Source organism: Natator depressus, chromosome 2 (genome assembly GCF_965152275.1).
Source record: "Natator depressus isolate rNatDep1 chromosome 2, rNatDep2.hap1, whole genome shotgun sequence".
Lineage (NCBI taxonomy): Eukaryota > Metazoa > Chordata > Testudines > Cheloniidae > Natator > Natator depressus.
Genome location: NC_134235.1, coordinates 148,709,977 through 148,734,052, shown reverse-complemented (window position 1 = coordinate 148,734,052; position 24,076 = coordinate 148,709,977). Strand labels below are relative to the sequence as shown.

At 42.8% G+C, this 24,076-nt stretch overlaps 1 protein-coding gene across 1 annotated transcript in view; it reads right to left on the bottom strand.

Annotated features, from left to right (window-relative positions):
• GABBR2 (gamma-aminobutyric acid type B receptor subunit 2) overlaps window positions 1-24,076 on the bottom strand; it is an 813,006-nt gene that overhangs the window by 452,486 nt on the left and 336,444 nt on the right. The window contains exon 4 of the mRNA XM_074945100.1: window positions 19,816-19,917. Coding sequence (XP_074801201.1) covers window positions 19,816-19,917 — 102 coding nt within the window. The remainder of the gene's footprint in view (window positions 1-19,815; window positions 19,918-24,076) is intronic.

Sequence of the window (24,076 nt, the reverse complement as noted above, 5' to 3'; positions counted from 1 at the left end):
CTTTGGCAAGGGACCTCATCAAAGGCTTTCTGAAAGTCCCAAATATATTATATGCACTGGATCATCGTTGTTCAAGTGTTTGTTGCAGGGGCACCATTTAACGAGGGTAAGGAGGGGCTCTTACCCTCTCCTCGAGTTTCATACCAGAGGTCTGCTCACAGCACATGCCATAGCCCCAGACAGAGCTCTTAACTACACCGTAGCTTGAGTGTGATATGTGATGAATTCTGTGCTGCTCCCAGCTTCCGAGCTTGGGGCAGGGAGTTTGTTTATAGAGGAAAGCAGGGTGATTAAGATAGCAAAAGGCTTGTCATTAAATTAAATTAAGGATTGTTAGATGGTCCTGAAAGCATTGCCAGGCACTCTAGTGAACAGATACAAAACAAAGGATAGGAATAAATGGTCAGTTTTCAGAATGGAGAGGGGTAAATAGTGGTGTCCCCCAGGGGTCTGTATTCGGACTAGTGCTATTCAGCATATTCATAAATGATCTGGAAAGAGGGATAAAGAATGAGGTGGCAAAATTTGCAGACAATACAAGACTACTCAAGGTAATTAAGTCCAAAGCTGACTGCAAAGAGTTACAAAAGGGATCTCACAGAACTGGGTGACTGGGCAACAAAATGGCAGATGAAATTCAATGTTGATAAATGCAGAGTAATGCACATGGCAAAATACAATCCCAACTATACATACAAAACGATGGGATCTAAATTAGCTGCTACCTGTCAAGAAAGAGATTTTTGAGTCATTGTGGATAGTTCTTTGAAAACAACAGCAATATATATATATATTGCCTCTATATTAATCCATGGTACACAAACATATTGAATATTGTGTGCCGATCTGGTTACCCCATCTCAAAAAAGATATATTGGATTTGGAAAAGGTACAGAGAACAGCAACAGAAATGATTATGGATATGGAACAGCTTCTGTATGAGGAGAGATTAAAAAGACTAGGACTTTTCAGCTTGGAAAAGAGATGACTAAGTGGGGGAACATGACAGAGGTCTAAAAAATAATGAATGGTGTAGAAAAATTGAATAGGGAAATGTTATTTACTCCTCCACATAACACAAGAACTAGGGGTCACCCAATGAAATTAATAGGCAGCAAGCAGATTTAAAACAAACAAAAGGTCTTTTTTCCCACAGTCAACCTGTGGAACTCTTTGCCAGGGGATATTGTGAAGGCCAAAACTATAACATGGTTCAAAAAAAAAAACTTGATAAGTTCATGGAGGATAGGTCCATCAATGGCTATTAGCCAAGATGGGCACGGATGGAACACCATGTTCTGTGAATCCCTAGTCCACTGTCTGCCAGAAACTGGGAGTGGGTGATGGAGGATGGATCACCTGATGATTGTCTGTTCTGTTAATTTCCTCTGAAGCATCTGGTATTGGCCACTGTTGCAAGACAGGATAGTGGGCTAGATGGACCATCGGTCTTACCCAGTATGGCCATTCTGATGTTCTTATATATAACCCAGATGTATCTGTCCCCCACTGTAAAGCACTAGACCCCCTGCACCTCCCAGAGCTGAGATAGAACCCAGGAGTCCTCATAGGGTCTCTTCTCTCTCTGCAGAGTTAATAACAAAGTAAGAATATACATTAAAATTTGAAACCTAACCAGTGTCCCTTAAGTGACTTGCCACAAGATGTCAGAACATGTTATTATTAGAGCTGAGTGGGTCTAATATTTATTTAATTTTCTTTCTTTTATATAGGAATTGGATACAATGCTCCTGTCAGCTAATTACTAAGTCATGTGCCAAAAAACTAGAGTTTTCGAGTGCCTAAATAGCTCCTGGAATCACAGCTAAGGTTGACCTCCCTACCAAAATCTGAAATAGTGCCCCTGGTTTGTTGACCCCCTCAAAGAATTCTAATAGATTGGTGAGGCATCATTTCCCTTTACAAAAGCCATGATGACTCTTTCCCAGCAAATCACGTTCATCTATGTGTTTGATAATTCCATCCTTTACTGTAGTTTCAACCGATTTGCCTGGTACTGAAGTTAGGCTTTACCAGCCAGTAATTGCCATCATTGCCTCTGGAGCCTTTTTTTAAAAAAATGGCATTACTTTAGCTATCCTCCAGTCATCTAGTACAGAGGCTGATTTAAGTGATAGGTTACATAACACAGTTAGTAGTTCTGCAGTTTCATGTTTGAGTTCCTTCAGAAATCTTGGGTGAATACCAGCTGGTTTTGGTGACTTATTATTGTGTAATTTATCAATTTGTTCCAAAACCTCCTTTATCGACACCTTAGTCTGGGACAGTTCCTCAGATTTGTCATCTAAAAAGAATGGCTCAGGTGGGGGAATCTCCCTCACATCCTCTGGAGTGAAGATTGATATAAAGAATTAATTTAGCTTCTCCGCAATGGTCTTGTGTTCCTTGCTGTTAGTTTTGTGTCTTTTGCTAGTTGCTCTTCAAATTCTGTTTTAGCCTGCCTAATTATACTTTTACATTTCACTTGCCAGAGTTTATTCTCCTTTCTATTTTCCTTTTGAGGATTTGACTTCCAATTTTTAAAGGATGCCTTTTTGCCTCAAACAATCTCTTACTTTGTTGTTTAGCCATCAGAGCTGGTGATAGGCATAAGCAGACTAAGCAATTGCTTAGGACCCTGAGCAGCTCAAGGGGCCCCCTTATTAATTATTAGTATGTGTTGTGTGCAGGGGTGGGGGAAAATACTTCTGCTTAGTGCCTCCAATGGGCTAGCAATGGCACTGTTAGCCATGGTGGCATTTTTTGGTTCTCTCACTATTTTTTGTATTTGGGGTATACATTTAATTTGAGCCTCTAGGGTGTTTTTAAAAAGGTGTTTTTAAAAAGTTTTCATGGAGCTTGCTGGCATTTCACTCTTGTAACTGTTCCTTTTAATTTCTGTTTAACTAGCTTCCTCATTTTTGTATAGTTCCCCTTTCTGAAGTGAAATGCTTCTCTGGTGGGCTTCTTTGGTATTTTCCCCTGCACGAGGATGTTCAATTTAATTACATTATGGTCGCTATTACTGAGCAGTTCAGCTATATTCTCCTCTTGGACCAGATCCTGTGTGCCAGCTAGGTCTAAATCAAGAATTGCCTCTCCCCTTGTGGGTTCCAGGACTAGCTGCTCCAAGCCATTAATGGAGTCTAGAAATTTTATCTCTGTATTCCATCCTGAGAGGACGTGTTGCCAGTCAATAAGGGGATAATTGAAATCTCCCATTATTGTTGAGTTTTCTATTTGTATAGCCTCTCTAATCTCCCAGAGCATTTCATAATCACCATCACTATCCTGGTCAGGTGGTCAGTAGCATACTCCTACCACTATACTCTTATTATTCAAGAATGGAATTTCTATCCATAGAGATTATATAGTACAGTTTGATTCATTTAAGATTTTTACTATATTTAACTCTATGCTTTCGTTCACATATAGTGCCATTCCCCCACCAGCCTGACCTACCTCTGTCATTCCTATATATTTTATACCCTGGTATTACCATGTCCCATTGATTATCCTTATTCCACCAAGTTTCTTTCATGCCTATTATATCAATATCCTTATTTAATACCAGGCACTCAAGTTCATCCATCTTAGTATTTAGACTTACTGCATTTGTATACAAGCAATTATAAAATTTGTCAGCACGTAGTTGTCTACCTTCCTGTGTTGTAATTGAATGGGACTTTCCTTTGACTGTGTCTTTTCAGCTCCTACCTGTACTTTATCAATGTCTATCCTTTCCTCTTTACTAGGATATAGAGAATTCCTGTTAGTAGATCCTCCACAAAGGGATACCACTGTTCAAACCATGTGCTTCTCTGCACCTGTTGACTTTCCCCCAGCTCTTAGTTTAAAAAATCATCTATGACATTTTCAATGTTACATACCAGTTCCGTTCCATTCTGTTTTCGTTTAGGTGGAGCCCATCCTTCCTGTATAGGCTCCTCCTTTTCCAAAAGGTTCCCCAGTTCCTAATAAATCTAAAACACTCCTCCCTACACCATCGTCTCATCCACACATAGAGACCTTGCAGTTCTGCCTGTCTACCTGACCCTGCATGTGGAACTGGAAGTATTTCAGAGAATAATATGATGGAGGTCCTGGACTTTAATCTCTTAGCTAGTAGCCTAAGTTTGGCCTCCCATCTGAATCTTCATCCTACACCCTGTTTAAAGAGGTGTCAGATTTCCATCTCTTTCAGAGCACTTGCTCGTCTGTATTTCCACAAGACTCATTCACATCTACTGAAGTAGGCACCATGTTTTAGATGACCACAATGTCTCTGCATGAGACAAACCTATCCACAAGTTTTCCAGACCTTTGAAACCTATGAGGCTAAAATTAGGAGTCAGTCCATCACAGCTGTACAGTTGTCAGAATGAATCAGACTGTTGCATGATTGTTGTGAATTTGTAGGTGTTCAGCCACCTGGAGATGTCAAAGTGCTCTCAATTAAGCCTGATATAGTTTCCATGGCAAGCTTTCACACTTTCTTCTTCTTAGAATGCTGAATGGTTCTATTTAATCTCTAGATGTGACTTCAGTAACACTTTTGCTCAGTGACTCAGGAGAGCAAGAGGTGCAGTCACTTCTAATACACTCTGGACAAAGCATATAGAATTAATGCTCATTTTGGCAGTTCTTCTGACCTTATTCACCTAGAACTCCTCAGCCTAGCTTCCTGAGGGCTGTACCAGGGGTGCTGGAACAATTTTTATAGTGGGGGTGTTGATGATGGAAACCATTTGTTTGGTGTTTGTTATTACTACTTCAAGAAAGAACTACTTCAGCCCCCCTAGTTACAGCACCACTGGGTTGTACTGCTCACTAAACAGGTGGAAATATGCAAAGGAGAACTGATGACGAAGAAGAAGAAAGTTACTTACCAATAACTGAGTTATTTGAAATGAGCATCTGCATATTCACACACCCTGCCCACCTTCCACACTTTTTTGGAATCTTAAGACTTCCCAAATTAGTGAAGTGAAATGAAAGGTGGTTGAGGCCATCCTCACTTTTATACCCTTGGAGTTCTCAGGCAGAGAGGGGAGGTAGGATGGACAAGCAGTTCCAGCAGATGCTGCTGAACAGAAGATTTCAGTGGCTCCCAGCACAGGCACCTTGATTACACAAGCAGGAATATGCAGGGGCTCACCTTAAAGAACTCCAGTTACCAGTACACAATCTGCATTTTTCTTGTCTCCAGTTGCTGAAGGCTGCTGGTTCCACTCAGGATCTATGGTTCAGTCCAGGGATTGCTGTAGAGCTGCCTTGATAGACATAGTCTTCTTTGATTTCATGTATAAATCCTTCAGTCAGCTCCTGAGGTTTACCTTAGAGTAGCAGACCCTGAAATCCAGCTCGTTGATCTAATCCCAGCCATTTATTTTTGAAGCCTGCTCAAAATGGCTGATCCAATCAGCCACTAGGCTTCAAGGCCTTTAACAACATTGTAGTAATGGTGTCCCATGCATAAATTGTAGTCTTTATAAAGCCTTTTACATGATTGATTGTCAGTTTTGGAAATCAATCACAGATAGAGGGCAAGAGCCTGGAAGGAGTGGATTTCAGTAGGAATTGAGGATGATCAGTGCCTTGTGGGATCATAGCAAAACAGTGGCATAGCTGGAATTTATAACTCAGGATCTCCTGACTTGCAGGTCTTTGTGAAGACCACTAGACTGCTGCCATGTACTAGGCAAACAGGAACAAAACACTGTCCAGCTCTACTTTAAGCTGCCATTTTTTTCAGCAATAAGGCCAAACTAGGTTTCTGATCTTGGCAGATGAGATAAATCTTATGTCTTCCTCAGACACTAAGATACAGAAGATATTTCTTTTAGGTTCTCTTCCATTTGCTGGAAGCTGTCCATTAATTAATAAAATGGAAACTGTGGATATAAGCTGGTGAAGACAAGCTGTTCTACTATGTAAGATAGCTCTCTACTAACTTGATCGAATTGCCTCAGGGTATTCCCATGACTTTCTGCTAGTCTCTGTTCCATCTGTAACATCAATCCCAGGATTTCATACTCAGATTGCATAGCAAGCAATGCCTCCTTCTCCTTAAGTGGTGTAACCAGATCCCTAACATGTAAAAAATAGAGTACCAACAAATTTTGATCTAGAATAACCTTTTGTTTAGTGTGTTTCAGAAGTTCAGTTGCTCTTATTGACTGACTAAATCTGTATGCCTTTTTACAACGATGTTGATTGGTCCAAAAGGACCTAGAAATCAGCCAGCTCTCTACAACTAGGGATTCCTCTACTATGGCAGAGCCACAAATTGGCTCGTATGCCTTCCACCCCATCAGCGTTTGGCAATGGGAATGTGTTAGAGGCAAGACTGTGCATGGCTGAAGAACTATTGCATTCTAGTAATCCTGGGCTTATGGACAGCTTGTCAGAAACTGGTATGCTTTACAGGGCTGTGCAGGCTTGTCTAAAATATGCTAGAATCAGGGCCTCCATTGAACCTACCCCACAATTAGGGGAGCCACAGGCAGATCTCTTGCTGCTTCCCTTTTTAGCTGTATCAAGGGGAAACTAGGAGCAGCTGAGAATGTAAGCCATGTATGTGTACATACTATAGCTACCATTCATTATGACACATATAATGTGAGCTACAAAGTGTGTAAAAGTCATCTTGCAGATTTTTGACATACATCCACTTATTTGGCATGTTATTTACGTTGGCCAGAATGGTTTTGGTTCTATGTTCACCCTCTTCTAATGCAATGTATTTTTGCTGTTGCTTTCTGCAGTAATCTGGAGAAGACATAATTTATTCACAACTAAATGAAAGTCAGTGAGCTGCTAGTGACAGATATGTATTCCATGCACTAGTAGTAGTCTAGATATCAGTAGAAAAGTAGACTATTCCCACTTCAGCAGCCTATACTTGTCATGAAATTATAGTCTTCACATTCTAAAAAATGCTAGGAATTACTATTCAACTACAAGTTGTTCCACAAGGGATACTATATTTTAGTTATATATAATTCACAATTCTGTGAAATCCTATTTACTGAAATCCACAGAAAAGTGTACCTAAAAATTCAGAACACTGGCAATTCAATCAAATGAATGACTGGGCTGAAAAGCCCTTTTAGGCTCTGATACTGCAAATGATTATGTACATGCTTTTTTGAGTTAAGTGGGTTTATTCCTGTGTGTAAATTTAAGCATGTGTATAAGTGTTTGCAAGATTGAGGGGTCTTAGTGTCCCAAGACTCGACTAGAAATATAAAAATGGTAATTATAACTAAAAATGCATTTGAATTTGACACTGTCATTGAAGTCCTCTGGACACTTTACAAAAAATAAGTAAAGCCAAAATCATATCATTAAGACAACAAAGCTATCAAAAATGCAATACCCGAGCTAGTAAATAATCTCTTCTACATCCTATTCATTAACATATAAAACATAAAACTTGAAACAATGAAACTAAAATAGAAATAAAACATTACTGAGCTTTGCCTAAATGCCAGAAGTATGTTGTGCTGTGGTATACTCTATTTTTAGGGGGAGACCATTCCAGATGTAAGCATTTGACAGAAAAGGAACCACTTCTCTGTCCCAGAGTGAGCTGGTCCTTTAAGAAATCTGGGGCTCAACTGCAGCTGTACCAGACTAAGCCCACCTCTATAGGTGGAGGAAATGAGATAAGTCATGTGATGGTGAGCATGTGTTTAAACAACATCTAATGGGGTGAGGGGATAAGAGCAACCTGCAGGGACTGTGACAGACCCAGACCAGTGGGGTACAGGAGTCTGGTCTATTGGGATCCAGGAAGTGGGCGGGCAAAACTCACCCACTGCTAAAGGATCCCCTCCGCAGCCTAAGGGGGAGATCCACAAGACCTGGAAACCAAGTAATTACGGGGGACAACTAATGAAGAACAGGGACGGGAGTGCGGTCAAAGGGTCAAAAGAAGGGAACCGGACGGGGACACCGAGCAGAGGACCCCGAACAGCGCCCACCGCTCCTCAAAGGCGTCAAGGGAGTCGGTGGACGCTACAGGAGTCTGGTCTATTGGGATCCAGGAAGTGGGCGGGCAAAGCTCACCCACTGCTAAAGGATCCCCTCCGCAGCCTAAGGGGGAGATCCACAAGACCTGGAAACCAAGTAATTACGGGGGACAACTAATGAAGAACAGGGACGGGAGTGCGGTCAAAGGGTCAAAAGAAGGGAACCGGACGGGGACACCGAGCAGAGGACCCCGAACAGCGCCCACTGCTCCTCAAAGGCGTCAAGGGAGTCGGTGGACGCTACAGGAGTCTGGTCTATTGGGATCCAGGAAGTGGGCGGGCAAAGCTCACCCACTGCTAAAGGATCCCCCCCGCAGCCTAAGGGGGAGATCCACAAGACCTGGAAACCAAGTAATTACGGGGGACAACTAATGAAGAACAGGGACGGGAGTGCGGTCAAAGGGTCAAAAGAAGGGAACCGGACGGGGACACCGAGCAGAGGACCCCGAACAGCGCCCACCGCTCCTCAAAGGCGTCAAGGGAGTCGGTGGACGCTACAGGAGTCTGGTGGAAGGCAAATATACTGGCCACCGGATGAATAGTTTTCTGTTCCCTGAGTGACCAGAGCAGGGTCTGCGCTAGAGCAATCAGGAACCTGCTAGAACCAATTAAGACAGGCAAGCTAATTAAGACACCTGGAGCCAATTAAGAACTTACTAGAATCAATTATGGCAGGCAAGCTATTCAGGACAGCTGGTTTAAAAAGGACCTCCCATCAGTTAGTGGGAGGGGTGTGCAAGGAGTGAGAAGGCATGCTGCTGGATGACTGAAGAGTACAAGCGTGATCAGGCTTCAGGAGGAAGATCCTGCAGTGATGATAAAGAAGGTGCTGGGGGGAGGCCATGGGGAAGTACCCCAGGGAGTTGTAGCTGTCATGCAGCTGATACAGGGGACATTGTAGACAGCTGCTATCCACAGGGTCCTGGGCTGGAACCCGGTGTAGAGGGTGGGCCTGGGTTCTCCCCATCCCCCCAACTCCTTATTGGACACAGGAGGAGTTGACCTGGTCTGTGAGAAACACAAGAAGGGAAGGTCTAATTTGGAAAGGGATCTGGCCTGTCCCTGACCTATGAGGTGGGACAGAGAGACTGTGGGGATTGGTCTCCATTTCCCCCATGCTGGCCAATGATGAGGTTAGCTGAGTGAACGGCAGGTTTGAGCCTCTAGCAGAAGTGGCCAAACTGAGGGCTGCCGTGAACCTCTGAGGCAAGCAAATCTGCCAATAAGCGCAGGACCCACCAAGGCAGAGGAGGAACTTTGTCACAGGACCTAAATAGAGAAGGACTCTAGAGTAAAATTGGAACGAAAGAGGACTCCACTCCTGGGAATCCATGCTCTGTGAAGAGCTAGAGGTCTGGCTGTGTAAGAGACCCTGGAAAGGAGGCACAGGACAGCTGTGGTTTTGGGGGTAGGAAAAAAATTTAAAATCTCACAGACTCCTCTCTCTCAAACTCAACTGCTGTCTCCTAAACAACAGCTCGCAAATGAGCTATTTTAAGATGCCAACTCACAGGCAATTCATATAACATAACAAAACTTGCTGGTGTTTCAAGGAATCCATAGATCACATTGTATTTCTGTAAACCTTAATAAGTATTTTATCTTCCTCTGCATATCCCATAATTGTAAATTTAAATGATGTTCTTTCAGAGCATACATTAACATGTCTGTTACAAAGAAAGAGGTTTTTACTTTCTATTCTGATTGCCGTTACAGACAGTTTGATAGTAACTGGGTGCCAATTTACCTATACTACAATTACACCTCATTGAAGAAAAGATTTCTATTTTCAGAAGTCAATGCTTAAGTGGCACACACAAAATATATGCATGCACCAGAAGTGCATGAAAACCTTATATTCCCCACATGCAGAATAGATGATTGCCTTGACAAGCACCCATTTATTCAAGTAGATGTAAACATGGGTTTTGTGCAATTAACAGGTGAATATCTGTAATTAGCATGTAAAGTCCTGACCCTCTAAAATTCTTCCGGTTCTCCCAGAAGGGAGATCTCAATGTTATTCAGTGGAATTCACCATGGAAGGCAGGATATCTTCTGCAACACAGGAGGAATTTTGAAGGGCCAGTACTGGAGGCCCCTAGTTTTGAACTTTTTACTTTTTCATCATTTTTTTGCAATGTGAACAAGAGAAGCAGAAATAGGAGGAGGAAGGACAGAAGGTGAAATAAGGACAGATGTGGATTCTGTTGTTAACATTAAAGAACTGTTTAATCATTTTGATCTGCCAGTTAATAAATGACATACGTATAGTATCCACAGCAAACACATCGACTAATATACTTCTCATCCCAACTTTACAATTCATATTAGTGGAGGACCTGTCTCATAGTTGAAATTGCTACGGGAATCACTTCCTTGGAATACATGTGTCCATTCTAACAATAGATTAGTTAGTGAGAGCGCAAAACAAAGCATAGGTTGATAAAGTGAGGAAGGCCTCATTTGGTCATAAGCAGCTGGAGATAATCAGGTGTTAGGACCCTATGGAGATGCAGAGTTCTTCTGCTGATTTTCTAAGGGTATATCTACACTGCAGTTAAAAACCCATGGCTGGCCCATGTGTAAGAGGGTGGGGACCTCCTCCCAGGTCCCACTGTCCATTGTGAGGCAACCACCCACAGATAAAGCTCCAGCTCCTCCTCTTCCCTTCCCCTTGCAAGGAAGGAAGATCTGGCTGGAACAAGACAGCCACTGGATATTCAGCTTTATGGGCTTAGTCTCTCAAAGTCTATTGCCCCTTCAGTGGGTTTAACTTCTACCCCAATTCCTTTGGTGTATTGCTTTGCTGTCAGTCAGGGTGACTTCAGGAGTGGTACATCTCTTGGCTGTCTCCTCCTTGGCTGGCCTACCTCTGTTACCAGCAGTCTCTGGGTGGAGCAGCCTTCTTCCCGTTCACCTCCCTTCCTGTGGTAAGTTTCCTCTTTTAAGCTGCTGCTTCTCCAGGGTGAACAAGCCTTGCAAGTGTTCCTCATTGGAACACAGAAGAGTTCATTAGTCTCTTCCATACCAGTGTGAGGGCATGTCCCTTCACATACCCCACCCCTTAAGATGGGAAGGCCATTCAGGTTGGGTTGTCTCCATTCCTGATCTCTCATGAAAAGAAATTAGCATGGTCCTTTCCCGCCCCGGGTTGTACTCGGTAACTACTTGTAGTGCAAGATACCATCTTATCTGGGGGTTCGTATCCCCCATGGTCTGGATCCAGTGTAAGGGTGTGTGATCGGTGATAGGCGAGAAGGGGCTACACAACAGGTAATACCTGAGGGTGTCTATTTGATAGTTAATGCCTCCTTTTCAATAACTGAGTATGAGTTTTCCCTAGGGAATACCTACCTACTTAGGTATACGACCAAGTGTTGTTCTCCTCTGAATTTTTGTGAGAGGACAGCGCTGAGACTGACATCCAAGGCATCTATGTGTAGTGTGAATTCCCAAGAAATCAGAGCAGAATGGCACAGGTACCAGGCATAGTTGTGTTTTCAGTTTCTGAATGCTTCCTCACGCTTTCCATCCCAATAGATCTTCTTAGGGTTGTTGACTTCTATGAAATTTGTAAGGGGGGGCCTTGACTGAAGTGAAGCTGTGGATAAACCTCCAGTAATATCCTGACAGTTCAAGAAAAAGTCTCACTTGCTTCTTCATCGGGGGGATGGGGCACCCGGGAGGGCCTGCATCTTGTCGACCACCAGCTTCATAAAGCTATCTCCTACAGAGTACCCCAAATAAGTTACTTCACCCACAGCCAACTAACATTTCTCCAGGTTGGCCTTAAGTCCTGCCACCTGTAGGGCTTTTAACACCACCCTTAAATGCTGCAGGTGGTCCTCCCAGGTGGGACTGTAGATGATGATGTCATCAGTGTAGGCTGGTGCGTATTGATGATGGGGGTTGAGGAGCGTATTCATAAGCCATTGGAAGGTAGTGGCAGCCCCCTGGAGGCCAAAAGGCATGGTCTTAAATTGGAAGTGCCCAAAAGGGGTGGAGAAAGCAGTTTTCTCTTGCGAGGAAGGGGATAAGGGGATCTGCCAATAACCTTTTTCAGATCTACTGTGCTTAAATGCTTCATCAGTCCTACCTGTTCTAGTAACTCGTCCACCCTTGTCATTGGGTAGATGTCAATTTTGTGATGACATTGACTTTTCTGAAGTCAATGGAGAACCGAACCATACCATCTGGTTTGGGAATAAGAACTATGGGCTCCTCCATTCACTTTTGGATTCCATAATCACCCCCATCTCCAGTATTGCTCGTACTTCCTCTCGGACCATATCCCACATCCTTTGTGGCAATGGTCTAGGGTTCTCTCAGACTACCTGATTTAGGGTAGTCTCCAGATGATGTTGGACCTCTCCCTGAGCAGTTGGAAAACACCACTGCAAAGTCCCCAATTAGTTGGAGGAGTTGATTCCTTTGTGCAGAGGAGAGTCCTTCCCCGCCCCAGTATGGTTGCTGGAGCTCTGCTGCTGGGGAACTGGGACCCCAATTCTGGTTCTGCTGGAAAAGGAGTTATCAGCAGGGCTTCCCGCACCATCCAAGGTTTGAGAAAGTTCACATGTTAGACTTCAGTTTCCTTTCTCTTCCTGGGTAGCCTTATCTCATAGTCCACAGGCCCTACCTGCCTGACACCACTTTGAAGAGATCCTGCCATCAGGTGAAGGCAGTAGTAGAAGAACACTGTCACTTGGCTGAACAGTCTGTAGTCATGTCCCTTTATCATAATTTTGTTCCTGGGTGTGTTGGGCCTTCCTCAAATTCTCCCTAATGAACACTCCTATGTTTTTGAGTTGCTCCCTTAAACTGTAAGATATACTGAGTCATGCTTAAGAACCTGACATCTTGTTCTTTCCACCCTTCTCGTAGCAAGTCCAGGATGCCCTGCGGTTGGTGACCAAAGAGAAACTCAAATGAAGAGAACCCTGTAGAGGCTTGTGGGACCTCCCTTATAGCAAATAGGAGTAGTGGAAATAGCCAGTCCCACTGCTTGGGGTTGTCACTGACAAAGCGCTTCAACATCCCCTTCAGGGTCTTATTAAACCTCTCTGACAGACTGTCGGTCTGTGGGTGCTACACTGAGGTCTTTAGGGACTTGACCTTCAAAAGGAAGCATAATTCCCATGTCAGTTGGGAAGCGAAGTTATTACCTTGGTCTGTTAATATTTTGCAGGGAAACCCTATGCACGAGAAGAGCTTCAAGAGCTCTGGAGCTATAGCTGTCACTTTCAGGGAGCAAAGAGGAACAGCCTATGGATACCTGGTTGCATAGTCAATAATCACTCGCATGTACTGATGCCCCACTGCAGTCTTTTCTAGGTGTCCCACCATGTCCACCCCATCCTTTCAAATGGAGTGTCACAGGGCGTGGCTTCTCTCCCCCTTATCCCTGAAGAAGCTGCATGGACTCCTGTGGTTGTGCCTTCACCTTTTCCTTTTATTTTAAGTTCCCTCCACCATTTCTACAACAAACCCCATTCAGCAGTCTATTTACAGCACCAACAGTGCCTTTTGGCCCTCTCCCCAGGACCTGAGGGGCACAGAGATCTCCACCCCTTGAGGCCTCCATGTAACTGGGCTCAACTAGCATGGTCCCCTCTCCCTCCTCCTTGGGACTTCCTTCCTGCCTTTTTATCCGCCTTGGGCTGATGGGCTAATTGGCTTCTTATTCCATCCAACCAGCCAGCCTGATTGTCTGATTACTTCCATCAGCTTTCTCAAGGGGAACTAATTAAAATCTGAGTGATCAGAGTGCAGGCTCACCTGTTCACACCCTGCACTTTGTCACAGGGGGTCTCAATCAAGGGCAGAGGGACCAAGGGCACTGGCTAGTTGACATTCTGGGCAGGAGGAACTGTTCTCTCACTTCATGGTGTACGCCTGACCAACAGAATCGGGCTAATAACTGAGCCAATGTCTTTTCTCTCCCCAGGTGTCCCACACCTGGGATATCATGCACCAGCTGCAATACAGCCTAGCAGTATTGGCATGGTATCAGCAGCTGGGCCATCACCACTGCAGCTTGCTGATTCTTCTCAATCTGTTATAAGCACTCATCCCTGAGTTCAAAGTGCAGGTACCATTTGCCTCCCTGAGACTCTGTTACTTCTCCATCTATGGGGGCCAGTTGCTCAGATGCATAGCTTAACAAAGGGTCATTCTTCTCTCCTAGCATGAAATTCCCTCCCCATAGGAGGGCTTCCAGGTCCTGACAGTCTGCCTCTTCTTCCTCTGTATGGATCTACGGTGGGTTGAATGGGATGTCCTTCCCTGGAGTGGTTGGCTTTCTCAAGGCTTACCAAGCTCTCGGGAGTTGGTGTCACCACTTGGCCCCTGTTCTCACTTGCGGCCTGAGCCTGAATATTAATGACTCACCAAAAAAAAGGCCAGTCCCAGCCTATGATCACAAGGTAGGCCAACTTTTCTGTATGGGCTCCCACCGTCAGTTGTAACCTCTGGCTGGGATAAGTCTTGACATCACTATGGATAAACTGAAGGTAGAATTTTGGGAGTGGTGTCATTTCCCACCATGGAGGGCTGGACCACCATCTGGCTGCAGCCGGAGTCCAAGAGTCCTTGAACCAGGTTCCCGTGGACCATCACCAGTGCCATCAACTTGGGGGGGGGGGGGAGGTCGTACCCAGGTTTCTGACATCCAGCCCTGGGTGTGCTCATATTCCATCAGTGGGCCTCCCTCTTTATGTGCCCTGTCTCCCCACAAGAATAGCATGTTAATGGGCTGGGGCTGATGGCCTCTGTCTTCGGTTGGGGGAAACCTGTCTGTGGGCTGCTGGCCAGACCTTGGACTGTGAGCCCCACTTCAGTTGTCTGGGGTGCCTGGTGGTCCCAGTGGTGGTGTTGCATTGATGCTCAGCATCCTTGTCCCCCTAGGGCTGCCTTGGATCTGAGGAATGGCTGACCCCCTCGAAGAGACTGCTATTGATTTGGCTCACCCCCCCCACCCCGGTGTCCCTTGCCCTGCTGATGACCGGGGTGATTCTGCCTTTAATGACCCTTCAGCTTCTACATAATTCTCCATTAACTTGACTGCTTCTCATAGCATCCCAGGGCAATGCCATAGTACCCACTCCCTGCCTCGGCCACTTGAGTTCTTTCAGTCATTATGGTTGTGACGTGTCATTCCATATTCTTTATGAAAATATGCTTATGATATGAATATGGCATAACTGAGATGTACTTTATGCAAGATGACTCATGTGAGATATCATTGGAAAGGTTATGATTTACTGAATTTGATTATCCAATTTGTATGCCTGTATCATTTCTGTATCTGAAGTTAGGAATATTGACTATGTATCTGGATTTCAGTTATGATACTTTGGGTGATGCCCACTACTAATACTTCAGGTACAAGAATAGAAAAGCCAGACAGGGTGGATGGCCCATCAGCGAGGACAATGGATTGTGAAAAGATTGGCCTTCCTGTGGATGCTCCATACTACCACTGACTCATGGACACTATGATCCTACAGAGTCAGGTAGTCTTGTCACCTGATACTAAAACATTACCTGGGACTTCTTGTAAGTTTCCACTGTAAGTGAATGCGGGGGGGGGTGTCACGTTTGGAAAACAAAGGATTCCCACCTTATGTAAACCCTATTTAAGGGTGGGGAGGAAGGCAAACAGGACTCCTCCTCTCCATGGCCTGTCTGCCCAAGAAGAAAGACTGCAAAAGGAAAGTCAAGAGGGGAGTCCAGACTAAGATGGGGTCCAGCTTGAAAAGGAATATAACTGGAACTCTAAACCACAGAAACTTTGAAAACTGCCTGCAACAGTATCTAGGGTGAGAAATACTATTTGTAACCAATTTCTTTAGTGAAACTAGCTTAGTTTGCATGTTTGATTTAATTTGCTTAGTAATCTGCCTTCTTCTGTTTATTACCCCTTTTACCACTTAAAATCTGCCTTTCATAGTTTTGTTTATCATTGAACACACGTTCTGGAATTTCTAACTGGGGGGGCATGAAGTGTGCACACCTCTCTCCACATTGAGGGAGGGGGCGAATTTCATAATATATCTTTGGGTCTGCACTCCAAGGGAGGTGGACATCTGAGTGCTAGAGCAAGTCCCCAAAGCTGAGTCTTCCCAGAGCTGATCTGCAGCCGGGTGTTGCCCTGCCTGTGTGTGTGTGTTAGAGGAGGCTTTAAGAGCCTGGCTCAGCAAGACAGGTTAAAGGGGGGCCATGCTGGCAGAACAGGTAGACTTAGTGGTATCTCAGCACATCAGGTGGTTTCCCAAGGGGTCCAACCCATCAAAGTGGTAACATTGAGGGTCATCCCCCAATGGGGTATCTCTTGGCCCTAAATCATTGGTGGTGGGTCTCTTCCAAAGTATCCAAATAGGTCAAGATAGTGGACTTTTCACTTGTTTGTAATCCCTTGCCTGCTCTGTGTCCAGATTATGGTAGGCAGCCTGTGCCTGACCCATCAGGTATGGGGTTAGGATAAGAGCCCATTGTTCTGGGAGTGACTGGGGTGTCAGTGCTACCCTCTCAAATGTGACTAAAAAGGCTTTAGGGTCATCTTCCGATCCCATCTTGGTGAGCTTCACTGGTACAGGCAGACGGCCCCCTTAAGTGGAATCATGACCCCACTCCATTCCTCCCTGCAGGCATAGGGCCAGTACTATCTGCTGTAGTATTTCCTTTTGGAACTCCTGCAGCTGGATCGTCATAATCAGGATACTTCTACGCAAAGTGAGGCAGCCCATGGCAGCAAGTCTCAGTACCCAGGTTAACAGCATAAAGCATATGGGACTTGCACTCCTGCACTAAAAGTAGCTGCACAGATGTTGTGGCTGGGGCTGGAACTCAGGCTCTGAAGCCAGGCTTGAAGGCTTGCTGTGTAGACAGACCCACAGTGTCAGGTACTAGAACCCTGTCTAGAAATGCAGACCTATTTTGACAACGGTCCCTAGCCAGTCATCTTAGCTCCAAAAAAGGAATTTAAAAGGGGCTGGACTCTATCCGAGGGAGATGAAATTCAAGACAAAGACATAGAAAGCTATCTTGGAGATCCATAGGAACAGCTAAATTCAGGAGGAAGCTTAGCGCTTCGTGATTTATGTTTTGTTGCTAAGAATAAAGGAAAACCCCTGAAAAAAGATAAGGTTTGGATGCTGACCCTGCATGTGCATGTGCTGTGTGTTCAAACTTGGCCTGTTCACGTGCACTAGAGAGCACATTATTTTATGTGTTTAAATCTACAATCATGGTGGATTTCATAAACAGCAATGTGCACAACACCTGCAGTGCTTTACGTAACTTTTTTTTTTTTTTTAAATCACAAACTTAATTCTGATCTCACGGTTTGTCTACATGGAGACATCTAGGGAAATTAATCCGAATTAACTAAAAGTGAGAATTTGAAGTGGATTAGTTTAACCACATTAAAATGAATTAAACTAACCCTAATTAAGACCACTTAAATTCCATGAGCATCCACGAGGGAGTTTATGCAGTTTAACTAATCCAAGCATCAAAGCACTAGTAAAATAGTTGTTAGGACCTTTTGGATCCACCTGGAAGCAGACAGAACCAGAAATCTCCTGACAGTCTAATTCTATGAGATTTTAAATACAGATAAACCATTTTCATCAGTAAATATATGTATAATTAAATATTGTTTGTTAATGGGATAAAAACAAGATGTCAAGAGAACACTGACATTGTATAGTTATGCACTCAAAAGTCAACAAATGACAAAGTTAGGGTTGCAAAAAAAACCCAGAAAACCTCTGCCCCCTCATGCCTATCTTACAGTAAAGCCTTTAATTATATGATCTTTGGCTATTTGCTGTTTAAGGGCTTGATCCTGCACCAATGAAATCAATGGGGGTTCTTCGACAGACTTAAATGGGAGTGGGACTGAGTCTTACCTCTTGGTCCTCCCTAGCCCCTTTTCTATTGGCTTCAGCAGGCCTCATTCCTGCAAAGACTTGCATATATACTTAACTTTAAGCACATGAACAGTCTTGTTGAGTTTGTTGGGACTACTTATATGCTAAAAAGGATGTGTTTAAGTGTTTGCAAGACTGGACCCTAGGCCTGGATTTCCATTTCCTGAAGCATATGTGTTTGGCATGAATTACAGCTTAATCCATGCTATTTAACAGTAGCAGATAAGTGTAAGCGGCGGGAGAGGAGGGAATAGCTCCTTGCAGTCCTTGTTCTTGGGTATTTGTGTTTTCTATGACTATGGTATTGTTAGGTTTCAGAGTAGCAGCTGTGTTAGTCTGTATTCGCAAAAAGAAAAGGAGTACTTGTGGCACCTTAGAGACTAACCAATTTATTTGAGCATAAGCTTTTGTGAGCTACAGCTCACTTCATCGGATGCATAAAAGTGGAAAATGCAGTGAGGATGTTTTTATACACACAGACCATGAAAAAATGGGTGTTTATCACTTCAAAAGGTTTTCTCCCCCCACCCCACTCTCCTGCTGTGGGGTTATCTAAAGTGATCACTCTCCTTACAATGTGTATGATAATCAAGGAGGGCCATTTCCAGCACAAATCCAGGGTTTAACAAGAACGTCTGAGGAACAGGGGGGGAAAGGGGGTAGGAAAAAACAAGGGGAAATAGGTTACCTTGCATAATGACTTAGCCACTCCCAGTCTCTATTCAAGCCTAAGTTAATTGTATCCAATTTGCAAATGAATTCCAATTCAGCAGTCTCTTGCTGGAGTCTGGTTTTGAAGTTTTTCTGTTGTAATATCGCAACTTTCATGTCTGTAATCGCATGACCAGAGAGACTGAAGTGTTCTCCGACTGGTTTATGAATGTTATAATTCTTGACATCTGATTTGTGTCCATTTATTCTTTTACGTAGAGACTGTCCAGTTTGACCAATGTACATGGCAGAGGGGCATTGCTTGCATATGATGGCATATATCACATTGGTGGATGTGCAGGTGAACGACCCTCTGATAGTGTGGCTGATGTTATTAGGCCCTGTGATGGTGTCCCCTCAATAGATATGTGGGCACAGTGGAAAAAATGGGTGTTTATCATTGTTGGCTCTGCATTTATGTGATTGTCTTTTAATTTTGTAACAAAATGTAAAGGGAAGTAAAAACAAGCAAAACAGTTTCTATTACATATTCATGGTAATACTCTGCTGGCTTTTAATTATTTATTGACACTCAGTTACCCTGTATCTAAGAAATCATTGTAATAAAATAAATCAGAATGATAAATAATTTCAATATCAAATTTATCCTTGAATAATTTGCCTTCTAGGAAACAGAAAAGATAATTACTAACAAAGAACTCAATCCAAAACCAAGACTGAAATGAATAGAAACGTTTAGACTATATTCACTGAATGATTTGGACATAGAGTCCTTTTAAAATAAACCACTATTGGGTACAGGTATATATACCTCATCTAGATTTAGGTTCCCAGTGTAAATATTTAGTATTAAAGGATATATTTGCATGGTTTAATAGGCAGCAACTTCTATAAGCCTACTTACTTATTTCTGTGTTTAAATTAGGCACAACATGAACATTAAGTATGTAACAGACTTCACTGACTGGGAGCATGACTAGGCCTCAAAATGCCACTTGTTAGTACTCTTAGGTCTTTTGGCAAATATAACTTTTAAATGAATCCTGCTTTATCAGTTTTCTTGAAGGAAAAAAATTTAAATAAACCAATCAAATGTGATGACAGATGCATTGCTGATACCTTTTCATTCTTCTTCCTGATTACTCGGTCTATATTACAGCGATTGCACATACCTTGAGCTTTTTGACATTGGTGCAGGGATCATTGGAGAAACTCTCAGTATCTGAAATCTCGATGTCTTCACCATACAGAACACCGGTTAGATCATTCCTCACCTGTCACAGAATGAGAAAAAGGTAAAAGGAATAAAGGAACCCCCAGAGGAGGAAGCAGATGGACTCTCTTGAATAACCATAAGAAGATTCAAACACATAAAGGATGATATATGTACCAATTTTCTTTTTCCCTCTAGAATGAGACTGACATAGTTCAGGGCAACTGCACCTGTTATTTCCCTCATCATAGTCCAGCAAGGGCACCCACTCTCAGGCCTCTAGATTCCCTGCCATCACCTGTATTGGCAGACACCTGTGCCTCTTTCCCTCCTGAATGGGGCTTGTCCATACTGCACAGATGCCAGCCTACACTGTGAATTCCCCAGCAAGACAGACTTTCTAAACAGGACTGCTTTATCTTCTCCTCAAAGACTATAAACCATGTCATTGCCACAATGAAGGTAGCACACAGCTTTTTCTAAGCAAGCACATTTATTCTTAAGGTGAAAGCATTGCACAGAAAGCATATCAGAAACAATACAAGAACCTATACTTACACTAAAAACTTACCAGAGATCACCTCAACCCCAGGAAGGGCTCTGGCAGGAGATCAGTCCTTCAAACCCCACCAAGAGGTTTTTCTGTGATCACAAGTTCAAAAGAGCTTTCATTCAGAACAAGCACCCCCATGAATTTGTGAGCCACTCCATTCTCTAGTTTGGGCCTTGGATCTTGTCCTCTTATAACAGGTGATCAGCAGACAATGGGTTTCTCCTCAGAATGTAGCTACAAAGGTTGGTTCGGAAGGTGAGAAGTTCCCATCCCCTCCTCTCAAGTATTTCCTGGGAAACCCAGTCAACTAAAAGTTCGTTCTTATCTGGACATTGTTTAAAAGAGTCTTTTGAAGCTCAGAAAACTTCCCAGCATTTACATTAGCCTTGTCTCCTCCCTAGTGACATTTCATACAACCCCACAATAATGCATAAAAATTTGCATTTTAATACAGTGAACTCCTAAAATGCTGAAACATAATTCAATAAGGTTTAATTTAATTCAATGAGGTTTGTCCAGGCTGTTACAGGAAATTGCCATATCTGTCACAGTGACCAAAGGACTGTTCCTTCACCATGACTATCTATCTGTCTGTCTGTCTATGCACTGCAGATCCATAGCTTTATTTTGAGCAATAAAATAATCATGGTCAACTTCCTACTTTGCATAACGATAGCTGACTGATTATTAACAGCAGTGAAATTCAACAAGAATTCATAGGGCTACATCGTCTCCTGCAGCCAAAGATTCACTTGATGCCAGAGAGTGGTGAGTGGCAGTAACATCAGCGAACGAGTTATGGCTCCTTGACTCTAAGAGTTGGTCTACACTAGCCTCAGCCCCAGCATGAGTTAAAGCACCCTAATTTATGCTAGTGGAGGATAGGCATAGCATACTGGAGTTCTGCAGGGCACGAAAGGGACCGGGTGTCCTGCAGTATACCTCCTATGCTGGGAAAGAAGATGAAGTGGTTAGCACAGAAGCTGGGTCTACCAGCTTTACACCTACCAGTTGAGAGTTCTCTGATCAGGAGAACTCTCTGCTGTCCAGTTATGGACAGATTCTGGCCCCTTTGTGCTGCCTAAGGAGTGCAAAGGGTCTGGATCACAACTGAGAATCTGGCCCATAACATTTAGGATTCTTTTCTACCAAAATAACTACTCTGAGAGTGCTTGTTTTTGTTTTTTCACCTCTTGCCAGCCCATTGCAAAGAATGGTGCTTCAAGTTACAATTTATGGAACACACTGAAGAATCTAGCTGGACATAATATGGTTGCAGTCTGAAGTAAATTGTGACTCACCCATGATTTTACTTTAATAAAACTGTGATAAAATCATTGCCCTGATGACTGTCTGTCTTCATTCACTTGCAACAATGTGTCAGAAATAGTAGGAACAATTCATTGTTATAAGTGACAAATCTTATACGCATGGTCACCTATCAGAAGTCTCTCACACTCAAGCTGTGACAGATCAGAAATAAATGTATATTGTACCTCACTTAACAGTGTTACAAATCTGTATCTTATATTAGCATTTTCTGCATACTTATTACAGTTAATTAAAATGTTTAATTTTCTTTTTAATTAACTTCACTTCTTGAAAAGAAAAGCAGACAACAAACTGTGAACAAACAAAAAACTGGGTCTAAAAAGAGCTGGCAACACATTCTGGTTAGTGGGAATTAGTAACAACCCTTCGGCAGTAGACTTCTTCTCCCTGGGCATTAAATCCACCATAAAGCCTATTTTATTAGAAGATGTTTTAGCAGCCCAGAAGGAAGATCCACCTCTTATTAACCTTTTTACATTATAAGTTCTTGGGGCTGAAGCCTAATAAAAGAGCAAAACCAGGAGGATGTGGTAAGAAATCAGCCCTCATGGTTGAACGGCATTGCTTCCATTTAGGTAAAGATGGAATACTTTATTGAAAAGTCAAGAAAAAAACAAAAACAAAACTACTGGCATCACCTGAAAAATGCAAGAATATCAAGAATAGATGGAACATCTAGGAGCAGAACAAATACTGAATTTTGTGAGAGATCATTTATATTGACCATAAATGAAAAGGGATATTAAACACCATGTCACCAAAGACTGAATGAATGTAAAGCAAAACAAATCTCACTAACCTAACTAATGTAGTCAAACAGAACCAGCTGAACTAGTATTAGTTGAGTTCTTGCATCTGGAAACAAGCAAAAAGAGAGCAGTAATACTGTCATAGTGGGTCACTTTGCTACGTTTGTCTACATCTATCCTACCACTACCAAATCAAGCAAGACTGTGGCAGACAAGATCTTTGTTGACTTTGTTTAAGCATTTATAACATCTTTGATGGTCTCTTCAGTGTATTTAGTTATATATCTTTTCATATCAAGTGACATTCTGGTCAAAGCATTTACCTGCATGTTAGAGTTTTCCAGACAATATGTAACTCTGGAGTTCAAGTTAGCTAATTTTGCAACACATTGGTCTGCTGTAGTATTGAATCTTGAAGAGGTAAAAACATTGGTTTACAGGTTATTACTATAAACCTTCAGTAGTCACAAAATATGTTGGTTTCCGACTGTTTCATAACTAGAAGCTCCAGGTTCTGTGAGTGAAGGTGATAATTCTTCTTGGCTGTAATGTTCTTGACACATATCCAATGACTCATAGTTTATTTTCTTGATATTGGTATAGGACTGCACCTATGTCCTTATTGGAAGCATCCACAGGAGTCAAAGGGTAAGGTAAAATCAGGGTATGCTATTATTGATTGCTGTACCAGGCAGCCAATCAGCTGGTTTAAAATATTTAATGTTGCTCAGTCCATTTAATCAGATAGTTGGAGGGTATTTGTCCAGACACCTTTCCTTTTCCTTTTTGTCTTCTTCTTCTGCTTATGTGTACACTTTTCAGGGTGCTTTTTGTCAGATCCCAATGGAACAGACAAAAAGTCATACACTGGGTTTGTTCTAGAAATGTCTTGAATATACCTCTGATAGTAGGTACAAAACCACAGATGCTTAGGAAGTTCCCCTATGGTACGGCATGTACAACTACTTTGTCCATTGAATCCATCTTATAACTTTCAGTGTACACCACCATTCCCATATAATGTACCTTACTCTTAAAGAGGTTAGATTTAGAAGCCTTCAGCTTCATTCCATGGTTTTGTAACCATTGTGCTCTGTACATTTTTCCTGTTTTTCAAATGTGCCACTGCAGACAAGGATATTCTTCAGATACGAAATACGCGCCGCACCCCTTGTAATAAATATAAAGGGAAGGGTAAACACCTTTAAAATCCCCCCTGGCCAGAGGAAAAATCCTTTCACCTGTAAAGGGTTAAGAAGCTAGGATAACCTCGCTGGCACCTGACCAAAATGACCAATGAGGAGACAAGATACTTTCAATAGCTGGGAGGAGGGAGAAAAACAAAGGACCTGTGTCTGTCTGTGTGATGCTTTTGCCACGGACAGAACAGGAATGGAGTCTTAGAACTTGGTAAGTAATCTAACTAGATATGCGTTAGATTATGATTTCTTTAAATGGTTGAGAAAATAAGTTGTGCTGAATAGAATGGATATTCCTGTCTGTGTGTCTTTTTGTAACTTAACGTTTTGCCTAGAGGGATTCTCTATGTTTTGAATCTAATTACCCTGTAAGGTATTTACCATCCT